This window comes from Phocoena sinus, chromosome 10 (genome assembly GCF_008692025.1).
Source record: "Phocoena sinus isolate mPhoSin1 chromosome 10, mPhoSin1.pri, whole genome shotgun sequence".
In the NCBI taxonomy this organism is placed as follows: domain Eukaryota; kingdom Metazoa; phylum Chordata; class Mammalia; order Artiodactyla; family Phocoenidae; genus Phocoena; species Phocoena sinus.
In genome coordinates, this window is record NC_045772.1 from 4380350 (window position 1) to 4402053 (window position 21704).

General features: G+C 37.6%; 1 protein-coding gene across 2 annotated transcripts in view; it reads left to right on the forward strand.

The window, feature by feature from the left end:
• Positions 1–21704, forward strand: part of SMC1B (structural maintenance of chromosomes 1B) — an 87082-nt gene that overhangs the window by 30956 nt on the left and 34422 nt on the right. For both annotated transcript variants that reach the window (XM_032645349.1, XM_032645350.1), the window contains exons 8-12: positions 7160–7242; positions 7835–8042; positions 10609–10794; positions 12554–12733; positions 18872–19018. In XM_032645349.1, the coding sequence (XP_032501240.1) occupies positions 7160–7242; positions 7835–8042; positions 10609–10794; positions 12554–12733; positions 18872–19018 (804 nt within the window). The remainder of the gene's footprint in view (positions 1–7159; positions 7243–7834; positions 8043–10608; positions 10795–12553; positions 12734–18871; positions 19019–21704) is intronic.

Sequence of the window (21704 nt, forward strand, 5' to 3'; positions counted from 1 at the left end):
TAATTACTGATAGGTATGTACTCATTGCCATTTTGTTCATTGTCTTTGGGTCACTTTGTAATTATCTTTTATTCCTTTCATCTTTTGTCCTCTTCCCTTGTGATTTCATGACTATTTTTAGTGTTATATTTGAATTCCTTTCCTCTTTTTTTTGTGTGTATCTGTCATAGGCTTTTGGTTTGTGGTTACCATGAGGTTCATATATAATATATGAACATGTTATGTCATATGTAACATGTAATATATATGATTCATATATACATATGATTATTTTGATATCTTAAGTTCCATTGCATTCTAACAACCTCATATATTTTTACTCCCTCTTTAAGTTTAATTTTTTTTTTTTTTGCGGTATGCGGGCCTCTCACTGTTGTGGCCTCTCCCGTTGCGGAGCACAGGCTCCAGACGTGCAGTCTCAGCGACCATGGCTCACGGGCCCAGCCACTCCGCGGCATGTGGGATCTTCCCAGACCGGGGCACGAACCCGTGTCTCCTACATCGGCGGGCGGACTCTCAACCACTGCGCCACCAGGGAAGCCCAAGTTTAATGTTTTTTTTGTTTTTAAATAAATATATTTATTTATTTATTTATGGCTGCGTCAGGTCTTCGTTGCTGCGTGTGGGCTTTCTCTAGTTGCGGTGAGCGAGGGCTGCTCTTCATTGCTGTGTACAGGCTTCTGACTGCGGTGGCTTCTCTTGTTGCAGAACACAGGCTCTAGGCACATGGGCTTTAGTAGTTGTGGCTCGTGGACTGAAGAGCACAGGCTCAGTAGTTGTGGCGCACAGGCTTAGTTGCTCTGTGGCTTGTGGGATCTTCCCAGACTAGGGCTCGAGCCTGTGTCCCCTGCCTTAGCAGGCAGATTCTTAACCGCTGCACCACCAGGGAAGTCCCAAGTTTAATGCTTTTGACATCATATTTTACATCTTTTTGTTTTGTATATCCTTTAACTACTTATTGTGGTTACAGATGATTTTACTACTTTTGTCTTTTAACCTTCCTACTAGCTTTATAAGTGGTTTATCTACTACCTTTACTGTAGGTTTGCCTTTACCAGTGAGATTTTTCTTTCCATAATTTTCAGATTTCTAGTTGTATCCTTTTCTTTTCCATTTTGAAAAGTCCCTTTAACATTTCTTATAAAGCCAGTTCAGTGGTGCTGAGCTCTTAGCTTTTGCTTGTCTGTAAAACTCATTCTCACTCTTTGAAATTTGCATGATAGCCTTGCCTGGTAGAGTTTTGGTTGTAGGTTTTTCCCTTTCATCACTTAGAGTATATTGTGCTACTCCCATCTGGTCTGCAAAGTTTCTGCTGGAAAGTCAGCTCATAGTCTTATGGGAGTTTCCTTATACATAACTAGTTGCTTTTCTTTTGCTGCTTTTAAGAATCTCTCTTTATCTTTAATTTTTGCCATTTTAATTATAAAGTGTCGTGGTATGGATCTCTTTGGGTTCATCTTATTTAGGACTCTCTGTGCTTCCTGGACCTGGATGTTTGTTTGTTTCCCCAGGTCAGGGAAGTTTTAAGCTATTATTTCATCAAATAAGTTCTCTGCCCCTTTTTCTCTCTCTTCTCCTTCTGGGACCCCTGTAATGCTAATGTTAGTACACTTGATATTGTCCCAGGGGTCTGTTAAACTATGCTCATTTTTTAAAATTCTTTTTTCTGTTCTGCTTGGGCAGTTTCCAGATTGCTGATCTATTCCTCTGTATTATCTAATCTTCTGTTGGTTCCTTCTAGTGAACTTTTTTTTTTTAATTTATTTTTGTCTGCATTGGGTCTTCATTACTGCACATGGGCTTTCTCTAGTTGCAGTGAGCAGGGGCTGCCCTTCATTGCAGTGTGTGGGCTTCTCATTGCAGTGGCTTCTCTAGGCACATGGGCTTCAGTAGTTACAGCACACAGGCTCAGTAGTTGCAGCACATGGGCTCTAGGGCACGTGGGCTTCAGTAGTTGTGGCGCATGGCCTTCGTTGCTCTGCAGCATTTGGGATCTTCCCGGACCAGGGATCAAATCTGTGGCCCCTGCATTGGCAGGCGGATTTTTAACCACTGCACCACTAGGGAAGTCCCCTAGTGAACTTTTTATCTCAATTATTGTATTCTTAATCTGTTTGGTTCTTTGTTATATTTGCTAACTCTTTGTTGAAATTCTCATTGTGTTTGCCCATCCTTCTGCCTATTTTGGTGAGCATCTTGATGATCATTACCTTGGAGCATCTTTATGGGGTGGATTGCTCCTCTTTATTTCCTTTAGTTCTTTTTCTGAGGTTTTGTCTTTCTATAAAAAAAAAATTTTATTTATTTATTTGGTTGTGCTGGGTCTTAGTTGCTGCTTGCAGTCTCCTTAGTTGCAGCATGTGGGCTCCTTAGTTGTAGCACATGGGCTCCTTAGTTGTCTTGAGGGCTCCTTAGTTGCAGCTCACCAGCTCCTTAGTTGCGGCATGTGAGCTCCTTAGTTGCGGCACGTGGGCTCCTTTGTTGCAGCAGGCAGACTCCTTAGTTGCGGCAGGCAGGCTCCTTAGTTATGGCATGTGAACTCTTAGTTGCGGCATGCGTGTGGGATCTAGTTTCCTGACCAGGAATCGAACCCGGGCCCCCTGCATTGGGAGCGTAGAGTCTTAACCATTGCGCCACCAGGGAAGTCCCCTGAGGTTTTGTCTTAATCCTTTATTTGGAGCATACTCCCCTGTCCTCTCATTTTACCTAATTCTCTGTGTGTATTTCTATGTTTTAGGTAGGTTGTTTTTTGCTTCCTAATCTTAGAGAAGTAGCCTTATGTAAGAGATGTCCTACGGGGCCCAGCAGCACACTCCCCACTGGTGCCCCCTGTGTGGGCTGCATGCACCCTTCTGTTGGCAGGGAGGTAACTACTTGGGCATGCTGTAGGTGGGGTAGGCCCCTGGCCCTGTTGGCTGCAAGGCCCTACTTTGTGCAGTGGTTGCGGCTGCTGGAGGGTGAGATAGGCTTCCATGTGGTTGGCTGTGCGGCCTAAAGGGCGCAGAGCTGCTACTGGCCCACTGATAGGTGAGGGCAGGTCCTGCATGGCTGGCTGCACAGCTTGGGAGGGCCCAGGGCTGCTGCTGACCGCTGGTGGGTGGGGCGTGGACCCCACATGACCAGTGCAGGCCTGCTGGTGGGCAGTTTTAGGCCAGAGGGAGGGTTCCAAAACAGTGCTTGCCGGCACTGGTGTCATCGCAATAGAATGAGCTCCCCCAGATGGCTGCCACCAGCATCTGTGCCCCAGGAGGGATCCCAGGTGCCTCCTGCCTCTCCAGGAGGTTCTCCAAGATCAGCAAGTGGACCTGACCCAGGCTGCTTTCAAACTAGTGCCTCTGTGCGGGGACCTAGAGCATATGAGATTTTGCATGCACCCTTTAAGAGTAGAGTCTCTGTTTCCCACAGTCCTCTGGCTCTCTGGTATGTAAACCCTGCTCATTTTCAAAGCCAGACGTTCTGGGGGCTCACCTTCCTGGTGCAGAACCCCCGGGCTGGGGAGCCTGATGTGGGGCTCTGACCCCTTGCTCTTTGGGGAGAACCTCTACGATCGTCATATTTCTTCTGTTAATGAGTCCCCAACCCGGGGGTATTGGTCCTGACTGTACCATGTCTCTGCCCTGCTCACCTGTCTCGTGGTTCCTTCTTTATATCTTTTTTTGTGGCAAATCTTTTCTGATAGTCTTCAGGTTTTTCTCATAGTTACTCTATAAGTAGTTGTAATTTTGGTATGCTCATGGAAGGAGGTGAATTCAGGGTTTTCCTACTCCTCCACCTTGGCCATACCCTCTGTATTCTTATAGCTTTAAATACCATCTGTTGATGACTCCCAAGTTTGTATTTCTAGCTCACAACCTCATATATCCAGCTGCTTCCTCATCATCTTCATTCTGGGTATTGAATAGATATCTTAAACTTAAGTCCCAAACTGAACTTCTGCTCACACCCAGATGCACCCCAAACATAGTCTTTCCAGTCTCTGATGATGACAAATCAGTCTTACTGGTTGATGAGGTCAAAAATCTTGGAGTCCATCTTTTACTCTTTTAGGAAATTGTGTTGGCTCCACCTTCAAAGTATACCAAAAATCTTACCACTTCTCTCCATTTCTATTGCTACCACCATGGTCCAAGCCACCATCTTTTTGTTTTTTGTTTAGATCAGTGTAGTAGCCTGAAAGCTTTCTCTCTTGTGTCTCCTTCATAATAGTCTCAGCACAGCAGCCAAAGTGATGCTTTTAATATCTAAATCAGATCATGAAACTTGCTCTTTTTGAAATCCTCTAGTGACTTCCCCTTGCACATAAAGTTTAAGTCAAAGTCCTTGAGTGCCCTACATAGACTTACATGATCTGCTTGCCCCTTCCACCCCAATTTACCTCTCAAATCTCCTGTTTTTCTGTTCTCGCTCTTGTTCTCTGTGGTCTAGCTGTAATGGCCTCCTGGAACGTATCAGACATGTTTCTGCCTTAGGGCCTTTGCACTGGCTATTCCTCTGCTTGGAACATGCTTTCCCTACGTTTCTTAATTTTTAACACTCTCATGTCCTGTAAGTCTTTGCTCAAATGTTGCCTTCTCAATGAGGCCTACTACCCTGACTACCCTATTTAAAATTGTCGTCCCCAGTGCACTTCTGTTCCCCTTACCCTAGCTCTGTTTTTCCCAGTGTTTATCTCCTAACATACTGTTTAATTTGCATATTGTTTGTCTACTGTCCCTCTCTAGAATGTAAGCTGCACAAGAGCAGGGATGTTTGTTTTGTTCGCTGGTACATCTCAAGCACCTAGAATAGTTCCTGATCTAGAGCAGATAATAACTATTTGTTGGGTTAATGAATTTTAAAAATGAAGGAATCAAGGCACGAGATAGTTAACTTGACTGAACTAGTAAGTGGAGGAACTGGGATTTGATTCTAAACACTTTGTCTCCAGAATGAACCTTCTTAATCCGACACTGTATGCCTCTCATTGTAGTCTCTTTGTGAGTTGGCAGATGAAAATACAAACAAATATGAAGGGTAGTATATGATAATATACTTATATATTGATAATCATATGAGTAAAAGAGAGGACATTTTGTGGAAGGAGAAAAATGTATAACATATCAGTAATTACTTTTAAAACACTGGTATAATTTGAATCACATTATAAAATTATATGCTGATTTCTCATTGCACATTTTTGCCTCTGTGCGTGCTAATTTTGGGAAAACCTACTCATCGTTACATGTTCAATTCAATAGTTACCACACCACAAAGTCTTCCCTGGTCTGCCTTTTCTCCCCACCCCACCAAAAAAAAACCCTGAAAAATAGTTTCTTCCTCACCTAATCACCCATTGTTCTTAATCTGTTTCTGTCTAAGGGCTTTTATCAGATTGGAGGAAAAGTGCAGTTAATGGTATAGCTCTATTAGGCTGGAAGTTTTTTAAAGGCAGGATTCGTAATAGTGTCCTATTGTAAGTCCCATGTACTTGGTAGATGTCGGTAAGTGTTGATTGAATCTCTCTTGTCTTTTGAATAGAAAAACACTGACAGAAGAAATAACATATCAGGGTGGAAAGAGATGAAAAAATCTGTACTCATACTTGGTTTCCCACAGGACTAGTGGTTCCCAGGTGGAAAGGGCTTTAACTTTCCACAGATCCAAGATCACTAGGGGCTGGGCAGGGGTTGGTTTTTCTAGACAACTAGCATGATCAGCTGGCATCTTGAATCCAGAATGCCTGGTGTCAAGGCAGTCTGATTATCCCCCATGACGTGTCCAACGGAGCATCCAGGCCCTGACACAAGCCCTGGGACTGGCCAGAGTAAAGGCAGAGGCAGATGTTTCCAGTTGACTAAACTTGGTCCTTGATGTTAGCTAATCTTGTTCCTGTCTCTTTGAATGGAATTCTTCTTTTTAAATTTTATTTATTTTATTTATTTATTTTTGGCTGCATTGGGTCTTCATTGCTGCACGCAGGCTTTCTCTAGTTGCAGTGAGTGGGGGCAACCCTTCACTGCGGTGCACGGGCTTCTTATTGCGGTGGCTTCTCTTGTTGTGGAGCACGGGCTCTAGGCGCGCAGGCTCAGTAGTTGTGGCACATGGGCTTAGTTGCTCCGCGGCATGTGGGATATTCCCAGACCAGGGCTTGAACCCTTGTCCCCTGCATTGGCAAGCGGATTCTTAACCACTGGACCACCAGGGAAGCCTGAATGGAATTCTTAAGTGAGATAACAGAATTTCAATATGGGGACTCTAATTTCAAAATGTGGGAGTCCCTGGAGAAAAGGAATTGTATCTTAATCATTTTTATAGCTGTTGGCACCTAGCATAGTAGATGTTTGTTTGGTGAATTTCTGTGATAAATGAGTAAAATGAGATCATTAACTTCATGGTGTATTTTATCCTTTACCACTTGAAAACTGGTATTTCTTCTCTTTTTTGCTGTTGTATACTGAAAAAAGAATTGTGTATTTTACTTTTGTACACTCCTGGGTTTAGATCACTTAGTAATGGAGTAAGACAGATTAATCTTGCTATAATGCGCAGGATGCATGAGACAGGGAGAATGTTAAAGGTGAGAAGCGAATTGGAGACGACCACAATCCTTGGACTTGGTGATAAGGTGAATGTGGAGCATGAAGCCCTCCTTCCACAAGCCTATAGCTGCCTCGGAGATTCCTATACAATTATAGTGCTGAGCCACTCTGTTGGAATTACTTATTTGTCTGTTTCTCCCACCAAACCTTAGTCCTTGAGAGCAGGGACTCTGTCTTGTTCATTATTATATCTGTAGTTCCTAGCACATGGTAGGCAGTGAATAAATATTTATTGAATGAGTTAGTTTGAGAGAGAGATAAGAACTGTATATAGATATTTGAAAATAATCCCCCTGGGGTTTGAAGTTACCAAAGTAAACTTGCTGGAGATCTGGTATCTCCAGCCAGGACATAAATGATGGAGTCAGGATTTGAACCCTGAGCCTTGAAACCTCAAAGCTCTGTACCGTATTGCCTTTTCAAAGTTAAAATGTGCTCTTATAAGAATTTTCATGTGGTTATATATATTTCAAATTTAGAACAATGTATGCTGTTATAGTAAGTTCTGGGCATATAGTGAAAAGTAATCAATTTTGTTTGGATTTGCTGTAATTGATTTCAGATTTCATTTCCTATTTTAGGAAAATCTAAAACAAATAAAAGAACAAATAGAAGATCATAAAAAGCGAATAGAGAAGTTGGAGGAGTATATAAAAACATGCATGTAAGTATAGTAAAACCAAATTCCTTGCAGCTTTCTTGTATCTCAGGGGTCTCGATATTTGTGGTATAGTCATCAGATGAATGCTTCCACTGTATCATAATGTCTTTGTCCTCCATTGTTTTTTTATTTCATTGTAGATAATTAAAAATTATCCTTGACCACTAAGGTTTAAGTTCTGAAAATATAAATGTTTAACAGTGGTGAAACTTAAAACTGTCTTTTGTTACCGATATTTTATAATAAAAGTATGTCATGAAAGCTAGCACCACCTAAGTATTCTACCACAAAGAATTTCTTTTTAATTGGCATTTACTTACCATTAAGCTTATGATGATTTCTCTGGTTATAGTGACCTATCCTTTCTTTTTCAGAATCCAGAAATATGTAACTTTTGGATCAAGAAAGAATGATTAAAATATCTTTTGCCCATGTTTGGTGCTAAGTTTATTATATTGTATTTTTCATCGTTTAAAATTGATAGAGCATTATTCCATTCCTCTGCAATGCCAGACTAGAGTATACTGTATCTTGTAATTCCTAAATTTGGGGTTTTCTTTTTGCTGTATAATGTATTATTGTTACTGTTGTGTAGGAATTTCTTGAAAGAGAAAAAACAGCAAGAGGAAACCCTAGTGGAAGAAATTGAAAAGACAAAATCAAGAATGTCTGAAGTTAACGAAGAGCTGAATCTTACTAGAAGTGAACTGCAGAATGCTGGAATTGATACCCATGAGGGAAAACGTCAGCAAAAGAGAGCAGAGGTTCTGGAACACCTTAAAAGACTTCACCCAGATGCTGTGGTAATTGAAATAAAAAGGCTAAGCTTTCTTATTTGGGATTAAAAATTTGCCATTAATAGGAAGTAATGTTATTTCAGAAATCTATAAGTTTTGTGTTTTATTATTTATATTTAAAACATAATAGTAAATAACTGAGGTAAAATGTAAATAACTCCCAGTAATGTCTTTAGATAAGTAATTATTGGGGAGAAACATTGACACGAACACATTACCCAGAAAGTCCAGGTATGGACAACATCCCCAAAGGACACAGGTGCATAAAATAGTCTGTCGCCCATAGACACATGTCCTCAAACCTCATTTTCTTCATGATGTCAGGTTTTTTAAAATATTTTTTTCAGTAGACATTGTTGGCATACTTTTGAAACAGTGAATTTTTATTCTCCAAATGTGACTGCTATCCAGTATTACTAGTGTATTTCATTAGCCCCAGTACAGCAATATCTACTAACCTGTTGCTTGGGGAGTCAGCCTCACAGAATTGTTTCCTTCGGAATTGGGGTCTGGCATCTCACTCTTTTGTCACTGACACCAGTGTACCCTGTGTTAACCGCTTGCACTCTTTGGAAACACCTGTCCATTGGCCTCCATGATACTACACTCTGTTGGTTTTCCTCCTGTCTCTCTGGCCTCCCATCTTCGTTTCCTTTACAGCATCCTTTTTGCCTTTCTGACTCTTAAGTGTTAGTCTTAACTTCTAGACAATGATGGAGGAATAAGGCTGGGTCACAGAATTCTTCCCCTAATACTAAGAAGAATGACAAAAACTAGTGAGAAACTAGTTCAACAACCAAAAGAGGAAAGGGGCTCATACATCATGCTATAACCTTCAGAAAATGGTAATAGTCCAGAATTTCTTTAAAAAGATTGACGTATAGCATTGCTTGTTCTTAATTATGCAGAAGGCAAACTGATACATCGATTAATTCCTGAGAATTCTCACTTATTATCCCTTAATCTAGAAAGAAGCAAACTCATATGTTTGTTTCCTTTAGAGTAAAAATTATCACTAAAATAGAATCGGAGAACATGGACCTCTGCTTCTCTTAGATGGAAGTGAAGGCTCTAGGGCTCCTTGTTAAATTGAGAAGCCAAGTCAAAACCCTCTCCCCAAGAATGGGATTTGTTCTCTTCCCCCAAGGAGAGAAACCTTGGTATGGGATATTAATTAAAAACTGAGAAGAAAGAACAAAACTCAGGTATTCAAGTAAAGCATATGTACAGCCTTAGCACAGCTCTCTTACCCCTGCCGTCTAAGCCCTTAGATGATGGGCAATAGATAAGAAAATACTTAGAATATAGAACAAAAAATACTTGGTCCATCATCTGTTGCTCAGAGGAGATAACCATCTCAATTTTAGGTGAGACAACCAAAAAAATTATCCGTCACAGAAAATAAAAGGTTTGCCCAGAGCTGCCCACATTAAATATAGGGAAGGTGAAGAGAATCGATATGGCAGCTATAGGTACATATAATAATAAAAAGAAAGAATAATTTAAAAGGCTTTTAGAAGTCAAAGAGCCTTGTGGAAGAAGGTTACAGGACAAAATCCCCCATAAGTGTTCTGTGCTGTGGACAATTTAATAAGAGCTTGAATTCATAAAGTCAGGTTCAAATATGAGCTAAAACGGAATAAAATAAAAAGAAAAATGTAGAGCTAAGGAGACAAATCAAGAACAAACATTACTGAACTAATAATAAATTGCAAATAACAAGGAATGGATTACATAGCTGAAAATCAAATTACTGACCTAGAAGTAAGGCTTGAGTTAATCATAGGTAAATTGAGAAGAACAAAGACCAAGGTAGTAAGTATTAAAGACAATGATGATCTATCATGAAGAAATTGGTATTTCGAAGTAGAACCTAACATTGAAGAAAGAGTCTAAAGATGTAAAATTGAATCTGCAGACATTCTAGGGAGCATTGGTACAGGACGGTTGGCATTGTGACATTTAATAGACTTTTTGAACTTCAGTCTGATTCTTGACCAGTCTTCAGATCCCCAAAAACACTTCTCCGTGGGAAGCCTTCCCTGGCTTCTCAGGTCAACCTCATCCCTGATACATATTCTCAGAGCTCTCTGTGCTTAATCACAGTGCCTGTTATAACTCTACTTTGTACATGCATGCAATTATTGATTATTGATATCTTCCTTCCCTACTAGTCTGAAAGCTCTGTGAGGTCAGAGAGGATGTTTTACTCAGGCATGTTTACCCAGTTTGTGGCTCAGTGCCTTCATGTAGTAGGTGCCTCAGCAGTTTCTTATTTAATAAATAAGGGAATGAATGAATACTATTTAATTGCTAGCTTTGTAAAATATTTTAATACCTTGGTATGACTAATCCCTCCTTATTACTCTTTTGTTGAATGAAGTGTGACACACCTAAATGGATATTTCATAATGAAATTTATTTCCATTTGAATGAGACTGTTAAATTATCATGTTTATAATTTTAGAAAATTAGTTTTTGGTCTATGCTGCTTTGTTACGTTAGAAAACAATGAATTATATGTTCCTCATTAATGTATTTGTTTTTCTCTCCTTTTTTGAAACCTGCTAAGTTTGGAAGACTGCTTGACCTGTGTCATCCTATACATAAGAAATACCAGCTGGCTGTCACTAAACTTCTTGGTCGGTACATGGTTGCCATTGTTGTAGCCTCTGAAAAGGTAGCAAAAGATTGTATTCGATATCTGAAGGAGGAAAGAGCTGAACCTGAGACATTCCTTGCTTTAGATTACCTTGATGTAAGAAATTTATAATCCTTAGTATTTACTAGTGATAAAATTCTGTCTTTTAAAGTGTGTCTTTATTGCCTGAGACTATGGTAGTGATTGAAAAAATCGTAAGTTGGATGCCAGTTAGTCATTCATTCAAATGGCTGGTGTTAATGTATTGGCAGGCAAAGAATAGTATCAAGTGGGTGCTGTCTTTCTTGCCTTCATATCATTTCTTCCTAATCTAGTTTCGCCGTAATTTACCCTGGTGATTTCAAGGACATTGCTCTAGCAGTGCACCACTCTGCCTACTAGCCAGCAATTTATTTTGTCCTATAGCAAAGAATAGGAGATGGATAAGACATATGTTCTGTCGGTGAAATGCCAACCCAGAGTTTCAGTTGTAAATATGTGGTCCAGTAAATATACATGTCAGCTCTTGATGTGGAGCAAGCCAAATTTTGAGCCTTGAGGTATGTATTGAAAGGCCTTAGAGCATCCAAAGTTTAAATTCCTGAGGCAGGAACTCCATCATTATCACAGCTGATATCCTTCAGTGATCTTTTCATTGCTTAATAAAGAAAACGTTCTACTTGGTCCAGCTTTCAAGTCCCTGAACTGCAGGCAGTGTGCATAGTGGTTAGGAGCACATGCCCTAGAGTTGGACTGACCTGAGTTTAAAAAGCAGCCCTCCTTCTAATTAGTTCTCACTGATTTGTCCTTAACTTTTCTGAGTGTCAGTTTCATCATCTGTGAAGTGGAGGAATTAGTCCTTACCTTATTGTATTATTGCAAGGAATCACTACAGGTAGTATATCTAGCACAGTGCCTGGCACAGAGGAGGGGCTCAGCAAATGCTAACTGGGTATTAATGGTTCAGACCTGGCCTTTTGTACTTTCTTTAATAATATAATAATAAACTTTTGTTTATACCTTCTGCCCACTAAAACTATTTAACCTAGTTCATCTGCCTGTTAAAATTCTGTTCTATGTATTTCATGCTTAAGATTTTTTTCAAGGCACACTCATTTTTTAAAAATATAATACAGAAGTATATCAAATATAAAGGAAATACTCCTACCTCATCTCAGTGCTCAATTCCTCTATCACAACTATTTTAGATTGCTTCCATCCATACAAATTTATATAACTATATGCTCCATATATATATGTGTGTGTATATATATGTGTGTGTGTGTATATATATGTATACACACACACATATATATACACACACACACACATATTTTGATTGTATATAGGGTTTTCCCTTTGTTTTGTTTTACAAAAATGAAATTATACTTACTGTTTTTCAGTAATATATTGCAGACATCTTTTGATCTCTTTATCGACCCAACTTAAAAGTCATGTCAAAGAAGGTGTAAAAGCTTTCCTGATCGTTTAAGCCTAAAATGATTTTCTGAGTTCCATGCTGTTGTGCCACTCTTTCAAAAGTATGTAAATGGATATATTATCTCCCACTAGATTTTATGATTTTGAGAGCATGAAGGGCTCCTCATCTATTGCTTTATCCCGACTAGTTAGTGACAGAGTTGAATCTAGAAATTATATCTTCTGGCTTTTGATGAAGTGTATTTTTAAAAAATATTACAGGAGCCAAAGGTGGGATATTGTTCATCAGGTTCTTGTCAAACTTTCATTGTGTATAAGTGCATACTACTAATGATTTGCTTTCATGCTTACGTATGTTCTTTGAAAAAGAATGTACTGAGTGTTTGGGTTTTATTTTAATATACCTAATATATCACGTATATTTTAAACCTTTTAGATCAAACCAATCAATGAAAGATTACGGGAGATTAAAGGCTGTAAAATGGTGATTGATGTCATAAAGACTCAGTTTCCTCAGCTGAAGAAAGTAATTCAGTTTGTCTGTGGAAATGGCCTTGTCTGTGAGACTGTGGAAGAAGCAAGGCATATTGCCTTCAATGGACCTGAAAGACGGAAAGTAAGAGGCTTAGATTGTACTTTCGGGTAATTTGAAGCAGTATTTATAAGACTAACATATTACACACACAAATATCTATATATGCTTTCATATGTTCTCTTATGTAGGGGAAACTAAAATAGAACCTAAGATGTTAATGGCTTCAGTAGTTTTTATAATGTTCAGTTTTCAAAAAATTAATTTCTCTAATACTTCCCCAAATCATAAATCATATTTTGGATGTTAGATTTATTGTAGTGAGAGCCTAAAGCTCTTAATTTTTTTTTACTCTGTATATAATAAATGCCCCTGTCGAATCTCAGATTCTCCCTGTACTTACATATATAATACGTGTGTTTCTGAATACCAGAAGAGATTTTAGGTGCTTATTTTACATTCTGGGTTAATTCTTCCATAGCTCAATGGAGATATTAACTGTCCTTTTACACATTCAAGGTTTTAACACATTTTGAAGTTGTAGAAATAGCACAATTGAAATGAGGTTACTAGATACCAGTCTCTCAAGGGAGTAATTTTGGTTTTAAAAATATTGTTTTACTGTCAATTGAAATAGAGTTTGTATTTAGTTAAGCAGTTTTAAATTCTTCAAATTATCTGACATAGTTTTTTTTTAAACTACATCTGTGATGAAATGTAACACAATGCCTAAGGGCATAAACTATGGAGTAAGACCAGTGATACTACTTAGTAATTAATTATGTGACTTTAGACAAGTTTCTAAACCTCTAATTTTAGTTTGTTCATCTAAATTTGGGGAAATAATAGTACTTATTTCATAGAGTTATAGGATTAAAATAAGTAATAACATGCAAAATGCTTTCATAGTACCTAGGAAATAGCTCTCAAAAAGTGATAGTCATTTTTTATTTATTAGTCATTTTACGTATTTGATCTGGAATGTCCAGAATCGCAAATTAACACAAAGTGGGGGGGTTTGGGCTATTCTTATGAAAGATAGGAATTTCCAGTATTAAATGTATTGACTTGTCTAATATGATTAACTTCTCATACATTTTAGTAGTTATATCTATAATTATCTTAATGATAATGTGATCACTGTCTTAGTTAATCACTGTCATTGATTTCTACATATTAAATTTAAGCAGGTGTAATAAGTGAGCTACTACAGTATCTTCCTTATTTTGCTACCTAATTAACTATGGTAAATTGATTTTTGAATGTTTGTAAAATGTATTTTGTAAAATTGATTTTTGAAGATTTGTGTGGTCAATTTAAAGAAGTCACATGAAAATAAGATTGTGTTTAATCCTTCCTTCATTCAACATATATTTATGGTTTATATCTTGTCCACAGTAACATGCCTTACCCCTTTAGGCTGTATTTTGTTCTTACCGTTATTTCAAAATTTTAATCAGGTTTATTTGTCATATTTTTACATTAAGTATATTCCAGGGACTCTTATCTTCTTCCTAGTACTGTTATTCCACTTGAAGAATATTCTCTGTGTTTTAGGATGCATAAAACATTTGGATAGGGAGTTCCCTGGTGGTCCAGGGGTTACGATTCTGTTCTTCCACTGCCGGGGTGGGAAGGGGGTGGCGCAGCTTAGATCCCTGGTCAGGTAACTAAGCTCCTGCATGCCATGTGCGTGACCAAAAAAACGACAAAAAAAAACCCAAATATGGGAAATGCCCATTAAAACTACACTGTAATACTATTTTCACCTGTGAGATTGATCAACATAAAAAAGTTTGATAACACTTTATGGGGAAAGAGACCCTTGCATTCACTGCTGTGGGTGTGTGAATTTGTACCAGCTCTGTGAAGGGCAATTCTAGCAGTTGTACTTCTTCAGAACGTTACATACACATGTATATGAAATGATATATACAAAGAGTTATTCATCGAACCACTGTATGTAGCAAGCAAAATTGGAAACAGTTTGCACAAGACTATGTTCAATGAAATTATAATACGTTCATAGAATGGGACACTATGCAACCTTAAATAAGAATGAAGCTCTTTATATACAAGTGTCAGACAATCTCCAAGATACATTCAGTTTTAAAAAAAGTAATAAGTAGACTAGAGTGTAGTATGTTACCATTTATGTGAAAAATGGGGAAAGAAGAGATATGTGTGTGTGTTTGTTTATGCAAAAATATTTCTGGAAGAATACATAAGAAATTGACAGCATCGATTACCTCTGGGGGGGATAACTGGGTGGTGGGGTCTAGCAATGCCAGGGAGATTTCTTACTCTTTACTCTTGTATCTTTTGGATTTTGAACTCATGAATATTTTACCCATTCAGAAATAAAAGCAAAAGTTAAAGTATATTATTTTCCATATCAGTGAAAGGCAACTTAAAAACTAGGTATAATCTGCATAACACAAAAATTATAGAGGATCTGCTTGTAACACTGAAACTGTATTTCTTGAAACAGTTGAAGCTGGCTCAGTGGAATGATCGGTTAGCCCTCAGGGCAAATTTTTAATGCCAAAAAGTTTCTCCTTTTCCTAAGCCATGTTCTCTGGAAATTTTATTTAATGCTATTTAAAAATTCCTCCAACTCCTTATTTTATATAAGATCCCAGTTGTGCCAGCCATGGTATTTTTTCAGGAATGCAACCTCCAAAGTAGGCATAGGATTACTGCACTGAGCAACGATTGTAAGCTGTAAGTTAAGGAATTTGCAGGCTGGAAATAGAAATTATAGTCCTTCCAGAATAGGAATTCGTTTGTAAATCAAATGTAAATAGGTTATTTGATACTAAGTTTACTTTTAGAAGAAGTAAATTATTTTAATAAACCTAGAAACTATCAAAAAAAAAACCCTGTAATTCTATGAATTGCTGCCCATTGCATTTTTAGAATTGAAGGTCTATAACATGGTGGTTATTGAGAATATGGACATTAAAAAAAAAAGAACATGGACATAGATGTTTGACCAACTTTTAGTTTAGGAATTTTAGTCCCTGTGTATGACTTTAGGCAAGTTTCTTAATATCTTTAAGCCCCAATCTATAAAATGGAAATCATATTTACCTCACGGGGTTGAAACATAGAATCGAATAGCATAAATGCACTCTGTCAAGCACAGTATGGTAAATGGTTGCCATGACAACAGCAGCAGCCAACCAAGCAATGAAAGTAAAAAGAGTCTCAGAACACCGTTTGTCCCTCTGATCTGAGACAGGAAGTTGACTTGCCCAAGTATGGCTGGGAAGAGAGAGTTGGCATTAGAACACCATGTGTAGTATTATGACAGATTCTTAGCTCAAAGTTCTCAATACACTTCTCTCTCTTCTCTCCAAGCCAGCCCATGGATTCTTTTCCTTTGTGTTACATTTGGCTTTTACATATCGGAAACACAAGTTAATAAATGTTCATTTTGGGGAAAAGAGCTCAAAAAGGAAAATAACCATCCCTAACATGTCCTCTAGAATAGAGTTGCCAGATAAAATGTTTGGACATACATTTAAAAGTTATTTGTTGTTTATGTGAAATTCAAATTTACCTGGGCATCCTGTATTCCTATTTGCTAAGTCTGGCAACCATACCCTAGAAAGATCTAGTGAGTATTGTGGTATATATGCCATATATTTGATAATCAGCTGTATTACTCTTAACCTTTATAGGTATTGGTGTATGTATAATTGAGTCTTTACTATGAGATCAAAATATATTTACTTAACTTCACTTTTTTTAATGGTATCACTTTTATATTTTAATTTAATCTAGAATTCATTTTAATATGTATTATTAGATGTAAGTATTAGCTTTTTCCCCCTAAATGGTTAATTACCGGTCCCAACATCATATATTGAATAATTTTTCTTCTTCCTACTTATTTGATTGAATTTACTGATTTCTCATCAGAGTCTAAATTATTTATACTTTGTTCTTTTTTCACCTAGTTTAATGTGTTATCTCTAATTATTATTTGTAGCTATCTTATTGTATATTTATATTTATTATAATAATCTTTATTATAATCTATAAAAGAATAATTTCTTTTAGGAAATAGTCAAGACATACATTATAAATAAGTAAACTATTAGCCGACAAGCACTGTAAAATCATCATGTATAAAACTACACTCAGGTTCTTCTTTCTAGATCTTGATCCCTCTCCTGTGTTCTTCAATTCTTAGTACCACTATTCTAACCAATGAAATTCTGTTTTCTCCTCATGGATTTCCTTGTAACCTCTACAATTCCCAAGGTTTTCTGATTATACCACCTAAATATTTCTCAAATCTTTTTCCTTTTCTTCACTGTAGGTATTGGCTGATTTCATACCATCACCTCTGGCTTCACTTGGACCACCCCATTTTCTAGATACTTGCCAGATTGGTGTACTTAAAGTTCATATCTGACCATTTCACTCTCCTGTTTGCTGTTAGACTGTTCAGTGCTAATCCCCCAGCCCCCTCCACAAGCCCCATCAGTCCTCATTTGTATTTGATCCACATTCTTCCTGTGATGACATACTGAGAACTCTGTGATCTGCCCTGTCTACCAGCCTCATTCTTTCCCTTCTTTCTTGAAATACAGACACATAGCTAGAGCTCTAGGAGTCGTCTTGGACTACAGAATGACTTGAGATTGTCATAAAAGAAACACTGACACACACATCAGTAGTGACACACTGTAGATGTAAAGTAAGCTTTATTTAGAACAAATTAAAAGCAGAGAAGCAGTGGAGCCTGTGTATTTCCTCAGCTTTCATTCCACAGAGGTGGGCTTTGGCCAGGCAGAAACAGCGTGAGCTAAAAGTGTTCCAGGAGGGGGAAGCTGCCTCCATACCACTTTATATTTTTATGGGGAGGTCAGAGGAGTAAGCTGATCACGTAACAGTGGGCTTCCTGGTCAAGGAAGCTGCTTTCCAGACCAACCAGAGCTTATCTACAGGAGTTCAGTTTCCATGCCATGGCTGTTGGTATCCAGTAGAGATCTAGTGTCCTTCCAAAGTTCAGACCTGATGAGAAAACTCATTGCCAAGCTAACCGTTGGGAGGGGAGGGAGCCCCGAGGGCCTTCCAGAAAATAAGAAACCTGTCTCCCTTGAGGAGTAATCCAAGTACTAAGGATGGTAGAGCAATATTATAGGAGTCTTTTTTTGTTAACTATGCAACCACCATACATACGCTGGAATGTTTACCTCTGTAATTGCAAGAGAGAAATAAACTAAGTTTTCAGTTAAATATAATTAATCTACTTCTAACTAGTACCTCTGATAAGATACAGTGAAAGCCTTCAACTCCACTGGAAGCCTTCTGTGAACCTTCCAGGCTGGGTTGGAGCACCCAAGTTTTAAGCTTCCAGATTACTCTATGTTTTTATTGTCTCATACTTTACATTGTACTGATATGTTTATATGTTTCTTTTTCCTACCAGCATGGCTCCCTAAGGGTCACTACCATATTTCACTCCCTTTTGGTCACTCCAGTCCCCAGTATAGAATGTTTCAAACACAGCAGCCACAAAGAGAATGTTTGACTGAATGCAGGAATGAATGAGATTCCTGTCAGCTTTTTTTAAAAATTAGTTCACATTACGTGGTTTTAGTCCTCCACAAGCTGTCTCCTCTGCTTTGACTAATTAATTAGAAACATTCGCAGAACACTGAGAATTGCTTTCATTTATTCTATAAAGCATATGGTTACTCATAGGACTATAAACTTGAAGCTATTTTATACCTTTGACTCCATTTAAGTTTTTTTCTTGGTCCCAGTTTCATATTCATTTTAGAGAATGTGATATTTTTGATATCCTGAAGTAACTAAGACTGTTTTCATTAGTATGTCTTTGACATGTGATGTCAGATTCTTTAAAATACAGTATTATATAATACAAACTATGAGATATTAAATACAAATACTCCTGGTTTTTTCTTCTCAATATTGAATATGTTTAGAACTAATATATAATTTTATTTTGAAATTTTTAAATTGCTGCTAATCTGTTGCCTAGAATTGTTTGGGCCTTAGCAAAACAGGGTTTTGTATTTGAGTTTGTTGGCTGGTGTCCCTCATAAGCTAATTATCTTATTAGTGGAGTTCAGTAAGTAGTTTTTCTCATCTACAAAGTCTCAGCTGTGAAAGTTGTCATATTACGTTCTGTTTTTATCTTTATGTACATTTCTCCAAGGTAAAATATTTTTAATTTTACAGACAGTAGCTCTTGATGGAACGTTATTTTTAAAATCTGGAGTCATCTCTGGAGGGTCAAGTGACTTAAAATACAAGGCTAGATGCTGGGATGAGAAAGAATTAAAGAATTTAAGAGACAGGAGAACTCAACTAATCCAAGAATTAAAGGTAAATCCATGTTGTAAAAATTGTAGAATACCAAGTAGAGTAATTGTGTTTTTAAGCTAATTTCTTGGGTAATAAAAGTACCATGCCTATAGTTTAAAAGATTCAAATATGCAGAATGGAATAAAGTAAAAAATAAAAATCTTTCCCTTACCCATCCTTACATCTCAGTGGTATTTGTTAAACATAGTTTGATACATAATCTCCAGAAACGTACTCTGTGTATGCAAGCATATGTGTTATTTTTCTGATTTGTTTTATTATAGACTTTTGCTATTGATGGTATTTGCAGCAAGCTTTTTCACTGAATACCATAACGTGGACATGTTTTCATTTTAGCATATAGAGAACCACTTTATTTTTAATGAATCCTGCCTGGCGTTTCATTATATAGATTTTGCTTATTTAACCAGAGTCTAAAAATGGACATTTGGTTTTTGCTATTACAAATGATGCAGCATTAAACTTTCTTTAGAGAGGGAAAATAACACAGTGCCTAAGAGTATAAATCCTATAGCCACACTGCCTTGAGTTTGAATCCTGACTCTGCCACTTACCAGCAGCAGTATGACCTTAGGCAACTTACCTTGCCCCTTTGTACCTTAATTTCCCATCTGTAAAATGGGGATAATAAAAGGACCTTCCTTGTAGAGTTATTTTAAAGATTAAATCAGATATTCCAGGTAAAATACTTGAAACAATGCCTGGCAAAAATCTAAGCATTATATAAATGTTTGTTGTTATATCTTTACTTGTACCTCTAAGATGATTTCCTACATGTGGAATTTCTGGGTCTAAGGATGTGTGTATTTAAAATGTTGCTAGATACAGCTAAGTTCCCATCAAAAGAAACCTGTAGTAGAGTGTGTATGTTCCTAGATTGCAACACTAGATACTAACAAATATTTTAATCTTTGCCAATCTGGTAAAGAAAAAAGTATAATCTCATTGTTTGAATATGCAATTCTTATAACTGAGGTTGAGCATTGACTCATGTATTTATTGGTTCTTTGTAATTTTTTTCTTCTGTGAACTTTTTTTAAAAATAAATTTATATTTGTTTATTTATTTATTTTTGGCTACGTTGGGTCTTCGTTGCTGCGTGCGGGCTTTCTCTAGTTGCAGCGAGCGGGGGCTACTCTTCATTGCAGTGCGCAGGCTTCTCACTGCAGTGGCTTCTCTTGTTCCAGAGCGCGGGCTCTAGGCACGTGGGCTTCAGTAGTTGTGGCACACGGGATCAGTAGTTGTGGCTCGCGGGCTCTAGAGCGCAGGCTCAGTAGTTGTGGCGCCTGGGCTTAGTTGCTCCATGGCATGTGGCATCTTCCCGGACCAGGGGTGGAACCCATGTCCCAGGCATTGGCAGGTGGATTCTTAACCACTGCGCCACTAGGGAAGTCCTCTTCTGTGAACTTCTTATTTATTTCCTGTGCATGTTTTTCTATTAGGTATTTGTTATTTTATTACCTACTTTAAGAATTATTTGTATTATAAATAAATTACCCTTTAGTCATGTATGTTGTAAATATATTCATGTTCATGTTTCAATATTTCATGTTGTAAATATATTCTGCCCATTTTTTTTTTTTTTTCTTGCGGTACACGGGCCTCTCACTGTCGTGGTCTCTCCCGTCGCGGAGCACAGGCTCCGGACGCGCAGGCCCAGCGGCCATGGCTCACGGGCCCAACCGCTCCACGGCATGTGGGATCCTCCCGGACCAGGGCACAAACCTGTGTCCCCTGCATTGGCAGGCAGACTCTCAACCACTGCACCACCAGGGAAGCCCCGTAAATATATTCTCTATTCAACTTTTTTTGTCGGCTATATTGAAATGTAATTTATATACAATAATGGTCACCAATTTTAAGTGTATGATTCAATAAGTTTTGACAAATGTATGTAGTCGTGTAACCACCACCAAAATCATGATATAGCACATTTTCATAACCCTCCAAAATTCATTTGGGCTCCTTTGTAGTCATTACCCTCCCCTGGACCCTCTGGACCCTGGCAACCCAATCTACTTTCTATCATTGTAGCTTTTTCTGACTTAGAATTTCATATAAATGGAATCATACAGTAAGTAGTCTTTTGTGTTATGCTTTCTTCATTTAACCTAATGCTTTTGAAATTCATATTGTGTGTATCAAAAGTTTATTCCTTTTTACCATTCAGTATCTGTTTGACATTTGACCTTGTTTTATCACACATGTATTTTTAATCTTTATGTAGCCAAATTTATTAATCTTTTATAATTTCTGGATTTCAGTGTCATGCTCAGAAAGACCTTATTCTTTCTGAAAATGACAAAAGAAATTCAATAATGCTTCCTTCCGAAGTATCATTTGTTGAATATTGTAATCCCACACACACACTTACTTGAAATGTCAACTTTAACAGATACTAAGTCAGTAGAATGCTTTTAGATTATTTATTTTTCCTATTTAGCTTTCTTCTTTTGTGTATACAAATGACCAGTTTTTGATTCAAGGAGATATTCTGGCAAGGTTACTCCGCTAATTTTAATCTTTCTCTGTAAGCATAAGACTGTAAATTATGTTTTGATCTAAGTAAGATATATAAATAAATATTCAGCTTCTAAAGATTTTACAAATTTAGGCCTAGGCACAGAGAAAGTTCTAGGAAGGTGGCAACTTGAAATGAATCTGGCTTCCTATCCGTGTTTATACT